This window comes from Peromyscus maniculatus, chromosome 4, assembly GCF_049852395.1.
Source record: "Peromyscus maniculatus bairdii isolate BWxNUB_F1_BW_parent chromosome 4, HU_Pman_BW_mat_3.1, whole genome shotgun sequence".
NCBI lineage: Eukaryota > Metazoa > Chordata > Mammalia > Rodentia > Cricetidae > Peromyscus > Peromyscus maniculatus.
In genome coordinates this window covers 89673450-89683655 of record NC_134855.1, presented here as the reverse complement: position 1 = coordinate 89683655, position 10206 = coordinate 89673450, and the positions used below count along the sequence as shown (strand labels likewise).

At 39.3% G+C, this 10206-nt stretch overlaps 1 protein-coding gene across 1 annotated transcript; it reads left to right on the top strand.

Annotated features, from left to right (window-relative positions):
- Positions 1-788: 788 nt before the first annotated feature.
- On the top strand, positions 789-1727 carry LOC102912640 (olfactory receptor 4F6-like). The gene has a single exon (XM_006994506.3). It carries the CDS (start codon positions 789-791, stop codon positions 1725-1727), a length of 939 nt encoding a protein of 312 aa, XP_006994568.1.
- Positions 1728-10206: the final 8479 nt, after the last annotated feature.

The window sequence follows — 10206 nt, the reverse complement described above, 5'->3', positions numbered from 1 at the left end:
ATGACTGTTCTCTTAATTTGAATATCTATTTTTAATTGTATACTTATATGTGTAAAAACATAAATTTAGGAGATTAAATACTTTAAAAATGCATTTTGCCTTTGTCTCTACTTACTAGTATGTAAAATATTCCTTGGTATACAATGAATGAAATGGATTCATAGATATGAATTCTCTCAACCAAATCATTAATTTTCTCAAAAACCTTTCTTTTTAACTCAACCAGTGTGATTAAGACAGAGTATCCAATATCAAACGGGTGAATGTATGGGTGGGTCATGAGGAGGATGTGACAGATGAGGTGCTCTGTAATTTGAATATGAAAGAATGAGTGATATCTTAGAAATTACAGTACAGAGAAAGATGATTTCTGGCTTGAGCAACAAAACCAGAGTCTACTCTGCATGTGTGGTAGGTGAGTTCAGTAATTCTGACTCCAGTGAGAGGTTGGTTAACATTGAATTCACTAACTCAGCAAACCAACATCAAATGCTTTTGCTTTTGTGTTTGATCAGGTGCGACATGCATACCAGTCGACTGGATTTCTTCCAATTTCTTGTGTTACAGATCTCTGCAGCAACTCTTCTCTTTGGTAACACTTTGATTATCATTTGTAGCAAGAGTAGGAGCGGCCAACAGAATGCAATTCAATTCTCATGAAATTCTCAGGTAATATTTGCTATCCACAGTTAATACACCTTTTCATAGTGAGTATGAATACACTATTAATCTGAATATTCTGATTTTCCCCTTTAGGTAACAATACAGTGAATCCCTGAGTTGGGCCCATGATGAGAGCAAATCATTCTGCAGTGTCTGAATTTGTGCTGCTGGGGCTCTCAAATTCCTGGGAGATCCAGATTTTTCTTTTTTTCTTCTTCTGTCTCTTCTATGTGTCCAGTTTGACAGGAAATTTCATCATAGTTGTCACTGTCACCTCTGACCCTTACTTGCATTCACCCATGTATTTCCTACTGGCAAATCTCTCTGTTATTGATCTTATATTTTGTTCCATTGCAGCACCCAAAATGATTTGTGATCTTTTTAGAAAGCAGAAAGTCATCTCTTTCGGAGGCTGTATCAGTCAGATCTTTTTTAGTCATGCCGTTGGAGGCACTGAGATGGTGTTGCTCATAGCCATGGCCTTTGACAGGTATGTGGCCATATGTAAGCCTCTCCACTATCTGACCATCATGAACCCACGGATGTGCTTGTTAATATTAGTGGCTGCTTGGATTGTTGGCCTCATTCATTCATCAGCCCAGTTAGCCTTTGTTATAAATTTGCCCTTCTGTGGCCCTAACATATTAGACAGCTTTTACTGTGACATACCACGACTTCTCAAACTTGCGTGCACAGACACTTATAAACTTGAGTTCATGGTCACTGCCAATAGTGGGTTCATTTCCTTGGTTGCATTCTTTTTACTCATCATTTCCTATGTCTTCCTACTCATTACTGTCCAGAAGCACTCCTTAGGACGTCCATCCAAGGCCCTTTCTACTCTGTTGGCTCATATTACTGTCGTAGTTTTGTTTTTTGGCCCATTGATTTTTTTCTATGTGTGGCCTGCTCCTTCAACACATGTGGATAAATTTCTAGCTATATTTGATGCAGTTTTGACTCCTTTTCTAAATCCAGTTATCTATACATTCAGGAACAGAGAGATGAAGATAGCCATCAGGAAAGGGTTTTATCAACTCCTGGGCTTTAGAAAGTCAATATAGATGGCTTGACTGAGACATAAAATTCTCAAGTGAAAACTAGAAGCTCAGTCCTCCGAAAAGGCTTTGTGATAGAAATCCTTTGAGTACATTCAGACAATCACCACTTCTCATATGAGTCTCTGATGTTTCCATTGTATAATGGGTGACTCTTTCCTTGAAGAGAAAGAAGGTGTTTCTATAACATATATAGAAATCAAATATTTTATTAACTCCTCATAATTCTCAAATAAATGTGCCAATAATTGCTTTTACATGTGTTTATGACAAATGTAATTTTGGTTCTAACAATAACTGTACAAGTTTTAAGATGTTCTGCCATTGGCGTGTTTCTTTGTTTAATGCAAAGATATTAAGTTTAAAAATGGAACAGGTAAACAATTTGGCTAGTAAAAATAAACTGCTGAAAAAAATCTAAAACTATTCATTTTTAATCATTTTTTATATCTTTTGTAATTTTATTTTTAAAATTTCACATATATGTACTGTATTTACATCATTCCCCCATCCCTTTATTCCCCACAATGCTTCACATATCCCCCCTCCCTATCAAATTCATAGCCTTTCTTTTTCTTTCTTTTTTTCTTAATTTTATAATTTGATTTAATTTTACATATCAGCCACGGATTCCCCTGTCCTCCCCCCTCTACCTTCCCCCCAGCCCACCCCCCATTCCCATCTCCTCCAGGGCAAAGACTGCCCTGGGGATTCAGCTCAACCTGGTAGATTCAGTCCAGGCAGGTCCAGTTCCCTCCTCCCAGACTGAGCAAAGTGTCCCTGTATAGGCCCCAGGTTCCAAACAGCCAGCTTATGCATTAAGGACAGGTCCCGGTCCCACTGCCTGGGTGCCTCCCAAACACTTCAAGCTAATCAACTGTATCACTTATCCAGAAGGCCTGATCCAGTTGGGGGATCCTTAGCTATTGGTTCATAGTTCATGTGTTTCTATTCGATTGGCTATCTGTCCCTGTGCTTTTTCCAATCTTGGTCTCAACAATTCTTGCTCATACAATCCCTACTCTTTCTTGCTGATTGGATTCCTGGAACTCCACCTGGGGCCTGGCCATGGATCTCTGCATCCACTTCCATCAGTCATTGGATGAGATTTCTAGCATGACAGTTGGGGTGTTTGGCCATCCTATCACCAAAGTAGGTCAGTTTGGCCTTTCTCTTGCCTATTGCCAGTAGTTTATTGTGGAGGTATCTTTGTGGATTTCTGGGGACCTCTCTAACACTTTGCTTCTTCCTATTCCCATGAGGTCTTCATTTATCATGGTCTCTTTTCCTTGTTCTTCCTCTCTGTTCTTGATCCAGCTGGGATCTCCAGCTCCCCTAAGCTCTCTCTTGACCCTTGCTCTTCATTACCCCCCCCCACATCCAGTTTGCTCATGTAGATCTCATCCATTTCTCTGTCATTGGGCGATCCCTGTGTCTTTCCTAGGTAGCCTCCCTGGAGTTGTGAGTAGCAGTCTAGTCACCCTTTGTTTTACATCTAGTATCCTCCTATGAGTGAGTACATACCATGTTTATCTTTCTGAGTCTGGGTTATCTCACTCAGGATGATTTTTTTCTAGATCCATCCATTTGCCAGCAAACCTCATGATGTCATTGTTTTTCTCTGCTGAGTAGTACTCCATTGCGTATATGTACCACATTTATTTATCCATTTTTTAGTTGAGGCCCATCTAGGTTGTTTCCAGGTTCTGGCTATTACAAACAATGCTGATATGAACATAGCTGAGCATGTGCCCTTTTGGTATGATTGAGCATTCCTTGGGTATATGCCCAAGAGTGGTATAGCTGGATCTTGGGGGACATTGATTCCCAATTTTCTAAGAAAGTGCCATATTGATTTCCAAAGTGGATGTACACGCTTGCATTCCCACCAGCAGTGGAGGAGAGTTCCCCTAGCTCCACATCCTCTCCAGCATAAGGTGTCTTCAGTGTTTTTGATCTTAGCCATTCTGACAGGCGTAAGGTGGTATCTCAGAGTTGTTTTGATTTGTATTTCCCTGATGATTAGGGATGTTGAGCAATTCCTTAAGTGTCTTTCAGCCATTTGAGTTTCCTCTGTTGAAAATTCTCTGTTTAGTTCTATAGACCATTTCTTAACTGGACAGTTGGGCATTTTGATGTCTAATTTCTTGAGTTCCTTATGTATTCTGGATATCAGTCCTCTGTCAGATGTGGGGTTGGTGAAGACCTTTTCCCATTCTGTAGGCTGTCTCTGCCTTGTTGACCGTATCCTTTGCACTACAAAAGCTTCTCAGTTTCAAGAGGTCCCATTGATTGATTGTTTCTCTCAGTATCTGTGCTACTGGTGTTATATTTAGGAAGTGTTCTCCTATGCCAATGTATTCAAGACTACTTTCTACTTTCTCTTCTATCAGGTTCAGAGTAACAGAATTTATGTTGAGGTCTTTAATCCACTTGGACTTAAGTTTTGTGCACGGTGACAGATATGGATCTATTTTTAGCCTTCTACATGTTGACATCCAGTTATGCCAGCACCATTTGTTGAAGATTCTTTATTTTTTCCATTATACAGTTTTGGCTTCTTTGTCAAAAATTATATGTTCATAGGTTTGTGGATTAATGTCAGGGTCTTCAATTCAATTCCATTGGTCCACATGTTGGTTTTTATGCCAATACCAAGCTGTTTTTACTACTGTAGCTCTATAGTAGATCTTGAGGGCAGGGATCATGATGCCTCCAGAGGTTGTCTTATTGTACAGGATTCTTTTGGTTATCCTGGGTTTTTTGTTTTTCCATATGAAGTTGCGTATTATTCTTTCCAGGTCTGTGAAGAATTGTGTTGGTATTTTGATAGGGATTGCATTGAATCTGTAGATTGCTTTTGATTGCCATTTTTACTATGTTAATCCTAACTATCCATGAACATGGGAGATTTTTCCATTTTCTGATACTTTCTTCAATTTCTTTTTTTTAGGGACTTAAAGTTCTTGTTATATAGGTCCTTCACTTGTTTAGTTAGAGTTACCCCCAAGATATTTTATATAATTTGTGGCTATTATAAAGGGTGATGTATCTCTGATTTCCTCCTCAGGCTGTTTGTCAATTGTATATAAGAGGGCTACTGATTTTTTTATTTGATCTTGTATCCTGCTATGTTGCTGAACGTGTTTATAAGCTGTATCAGTTCCTTGGTGGAATCTTTGGGGTCACACAAGTATACTATCATGTCATCTGCAAATAGGGAAAGCTTGACTTCCTCCTTTCCAATTTGTATCCCCTTGATCTCCTTTTGTTGTCTTATTGCTTGGCTAGAACTTCAAGTACTATATTGAATAACTGTTCCTGATTTTAGTGGAATCGCTTTGAATTTCTCTCCATTTAATTTGATGCTAGCTGTTGGCTTGCTGTAAATTGCCTTTATTATTTTTAGGTATGTTCCCTGTATTCTTGATTGCTCCAAGACCTTTATTATAAAGGGGTGTTGGATTTTGTCAAGTGCCTTTTCTGCATATTGTTCTCTTTGTTTCTATTTTATTGATTTCACCTCTCAATTTGATTATTTCCTGGCGTCTATTCTTCCTAGGTGACTTTGCTTCTTCTTGTTCTAGAGGTTTCAGGTGTGCTGTTAACTAACTAGTGTGAGATTTCTCCAACTTCTTTATGCTATGAATTTCCCTCTTAGCACTGCTTTCATAGTGTCCCATAAATTTGGGTATGTGGTATATTCATTTTCATTGATCTCTAGGAAGTCTTTGATTTCTTTCTTTATTCTTCCTTAACCCATTGATGATTCAGTTGAGCATTATGCAGTTTCCATGAGATTGTAGGATTTCTGTAGTTTTTGTTGTTGTTGAAATCTAACTTTAAGCCATGGTGGTCTGATAGAGCACAGGAGTTTATTCCAATTTTTTTTTGTATCTGTTGAGACTTGCTTTGTGGCCAAGTATCTGGTCAATTTTAGAGAAGGTTCCATGGGGTGCTGAGAAGAAGGTATATTGTTTTTTTTTTATTAGGATGGAATGTTCTGTAGATATCAATTAAGTCCATTTGAGTCATAACATCAGTTAAGTCCTTTATTTCTCTGTTAAGTTTCCATTTGTGAGATCTGTCCAGTGGTGAAAGTGGGGTGTTGAAGTCTCCCTCTATTAATGTGTGGGTTTTTTTAGGTGGTTTAAGCTTTAGTAATGTGTCTTTTACATATGTTGGTGCCCTTGTGTTTGGGGCATAAATGTTCAGAATTGAAACTTCATCTTGATGGATCTTTCCTGTGATGAGTATGTAATGCCCTTCTTCATCTCTTTTGATTGATTTTAGTTTGAAATCTATTTTGCTGGATATTAGAATTGCTACAACCACTTGCTTCTTAAGACCATTTGATTGGAAAGTCTTTTCCCAGGCTTTTATTTTTAGGTAGTGTCTATCTTTGAATTTGAGGTGTGTTTCTTGTATGTAGCAGAAAGATGGGTCCTGCTTTGGTATCCATTCTGTTAGCCTGTTTCTTTTTATAGGTGAATTAAGTCCATTGATATTAAGGGATATTAATGACCATTGATTGTTCATTCCTGTTATTTTTGTTTTTGGTGGTAGTGTGTGTATACTTCTCTTCTTAGGGGTTTACTGCTGTGGTGTTATCTGTTGCCTATGTTTTCGAGGGTATATCTGACTTCCTTAGGTTGGAATTTTCCTTTTAGTGCTTTCTGTAGGGCTGGGTTTGTGGATAAGTATTGTTTAAATTTGGCTTTGTCTTGGAATGTCTTGTTCACTCAGTATATGATGATTGAAAATTTTGCTGGGTATATTAGTCTGGGCTGGCATCCATGGTCTCTTAGTGTCTTCATTACATCTGTCCATGTCCTTCTGGCTTTCAAAGTCTCCACTGAGAAATTGGGTGTTATTCTGATGGGTTTGCCTTTATAAGTCACTTGGCCTTTTTCCTTTGCTGCTCTCAATATTCTTTCTTTATTCTGTAGGCTTAGTTGTATAATTATTATGTGGCAAGGGGTCTAATCTGTTTGGTGTTCTATAAGCTTCTTATATCTTCATAGGCATTTTCTTCTTTAAGTTGGGAAAGTTTTCTTCTATGATCTTTTTGAATATATTTTCTGTGCCTTTGAGTTGGTATTCATCTCCTTTATCCCTATTATTCATAGGTTTAGTCTTTTCATGGTGTCCCAAATTTCCTGGATATTTTTTGTCATGACTTTGTTGGCTTTAGTGTTTTCTTTGACTGATGAATCTATTTCTTCTACCATATCTTCAACGCCAGAGATCTGCCCTCCCATCTCTTGCATTCTGTTGGTTATACTTGCATCTGTAGTTCCTGTTCGTTTACTCAGATTTTCTATTTCCAGCATTCCCTCTGTTTGTGTCTTCTTCATTCTTTCTATTTCCCTTTTCAGGTCTTGGACTGTTTCCCTCATCTGTTTCATTGCTTTTTCATGATTTTCTTTCAGGAATTTATTGTTTTCTTCTGTCTTTTCCTCTAGTTTTTTTTTTTATAACATTCTTCCCATTTTTTTGTTTGTCTTTTCCTCAATTTCACTTTTGATTTCTTCTTTAAAAGTCTCTAGCATCTTCATGATGGTAATGTTAAGGTTGCCTCCTCCTCCTCCTCCTCCTCCTCCTCCTCCTCCTCCTCCTCCTCCTCCTCCTCCTCCTCCTCCTCCTCCTCCTTCTTCCATTTTGTTATGTTCAGGTCTTGCTGTTGGAGGAGGGCTAGGTTCTGGTGATACTGCATTGTTCTTTATTTTGTTGTATGTATGGCCTTTGCATCTGCCCATTTCCTCGTGGATTCATTCTTGGTCTTATCAGTGCTCTTGGTCCAGACAGAGCTGTGGTCTGGATGTGTGCTGGGGGCTGATCTCCAATTATGAGGAATTGGGGAGGGATCTTGGGCGGATGGGTGTGGGGGCAGGGAGTGTTGACTGCAGGGTCTGCCTGGGGGGGTCTTGGAGAAGAGGGACCTTCCTGGGGGGCCCCACCCAATTTCAGAAACTGAGGCCAAGCTGGGCCGGTCTTCCCAGGAAGGTTGGTGCCCAAAGATGGGACCTAGGGGCAGGCCTCCCTGTGTATGACCCCAGGCACTTACCTGTGGTCTGGATGGGAGCTCTGGGCCAGATGGGAGCTCTGGGCCAGATGGGAGCTCTGGGCCAGATGGGAGTTTGGGTCTGGTCTCTGAGTCTCAGGAAGTGGCGGGGGTGTGGGGCAGATGGGTGCGGGGCAGGGCATGTAGATTGCAGGGTCTTGGGGAGGGGGTGGTCAAGGAGAAAGGGAACCTTCCTACTGATGCCTAACCTATGGCCAGAACCTGGGGCTAAGTTCGGCAGGTCTTCACCAGAACGGCTGGTGCCCAGGGATGAGACCTACGGGCAGGCCTCTCTTCCTGTTTTCTTTATCATTACATACATATACATGAATAAATCTGTACATATATCCTGCTGAGTCTATTTATTATTTCTCATATGTATATGACTTTAGAGTGACCAATTAGTATTGAATAACCAGGTACGGTCCTCATTCCTAGGGAAGACTCATTCTTTCTCAGCAGTCAATAATTGCCTGTAGTTTTTTATTTCAGGATGAAGACTTGTAAGATATCCTCCATCCATGTTGGCATGTCAACTTGTGTTGTCATTATTCACATCCTGTTTAGGCTACGAAATTTAGGAGACATTATATAGCAGAGACTCCCTGGTCCTCTGGCTCTTACAATCATTCTGACCCCACTTTATTGATGGTCCCTCAGCCTTAGGTATAGGGGTCGTGTTGTAGATGTCTCACCGGGGATGTGCACCCCACGGCCTTTTGTTCTCTGCGTTTTGGCCAGTTGTGGCTTTCTCTAATGAGTTCAATTCTGCTAAAAATAGGAAGCTTTTTGACGAGGGGTGAGAGCTACACTTGTCTGTGGGTTTAAGGATACATATTAAGAGTGTAGTTAGAGATTATTTTGATTTGTGAAAGGGGAAGTAGCATCTTCTCCTCTAGGGTCCATGACCTTATTAGCCATAGGTAGTTGCTAGGTTTATAATAGCAGGCACGAGTTCCCACCTATTGAGTGGTACTTAAGTCCAATTGGATAGCTGTTGGTTGCCACAAAGATATAAGCACCACTATGCTGGTGTTCTGGTTCATAGGTATCATAGATACCTACAAGTGTGGGCAGGACTATTGGTTACTTTTCCCTTGTAGCAACTTTCATAGCACCTTCTGGTACTGTGAAAGCTAGCCCCCAGGGAGGAGGCTTCTAAGTCAGATCCAGCTTAATTCCTCCAAGTCTTGTGTTTGAAGTATACAATAAGAATTTATTCTGGGATGCAACCAAAGGTACCAAAATTGCTTATATTGCTTGGATTCCCCTGACCAACAACTCAAAATGATGTTTCTCATGCTGATGCTGGAGAACTTGTTAGGTAGTCTATGGCTTTTCATGGAGGGGCCACTACTACTTCAAGTGTCATGAATTCACTTGATCTCTCTCTCTCTCTCTCTCTCTCTCTCTCTCTCTCTCTCTCTCTCTCTCTCTGTGCATGTGTACATTATAGATAATTTTAGGTAAACAAAATCATATGATTCTCTGTAGCTTTTTACAAACATCCTTAGTGTTACTCAGTCCTTTTTCTTCTGCTCTCCCCAGTTAAAGAACCCTGTTTCCCTCCATTTTCTGTTCATAGCACCTGTATCCTATTATTACCATTTCTAGAGATCCTACACAATGATTTACTTATTGCTAGTTTGAATTGCAAAATAATTTCTCTTCAGTTCTCCTTAGTTGTCTTAGCCTTAAGATTTTTTTATTACTTACACTTTATATGTCACAGATCTTGATTTTTTATACTCTTGCATATGTTGAAGGGTATTTTCTACCTTATTATTCATCAAATAAAACAGACGTTAGCAGATGTTCTGTGAAAGTCTAGATTGTAATTATGTTTGTCTTTGTGAGTGCCAAAGTGTCTTTTATTACCTTTTTATTTTTTATTTTTTTCCTTTTATTTTATTTTACAATACCATTCAGTTCTACATATCAGCCATGGATTCCCTTGTTCTCCCCCATCCTGCCCCCCTCCCCTTCCCCCCAGCCTAGCCCCCATTCCCACTTCCTCCAGGACAAAGCCTCCCCTGAGGACTGAGATCAATCTGGTAGACTCAGTCCAGTAATTTTATTGAGATAAAGTATTTTATTGAGATAAAGTATTTTTATAACCTAATGGTTATAATAAAAATATACAAACCATTTCAAGTATATAGTCAATGATATTTTTGGTAACTGATCAAGTTGCATAAACCATTATCATCAATCAATTTTAGGATATTCCCCTTATGCCTGTAAGATCTCAGGATCATTTACTACTAATTCATACTTGCTTTTTCTCCTTACCACAGGAAATATTTTACTCCAAAACTGTTGAGAATATAATTTTTAAAAACTTTTATTTATTTTTTATTGAATTTTTTTCATATACTATAATCTCATTATCTTTTCACCTCACCCAACACATTTAGCTTC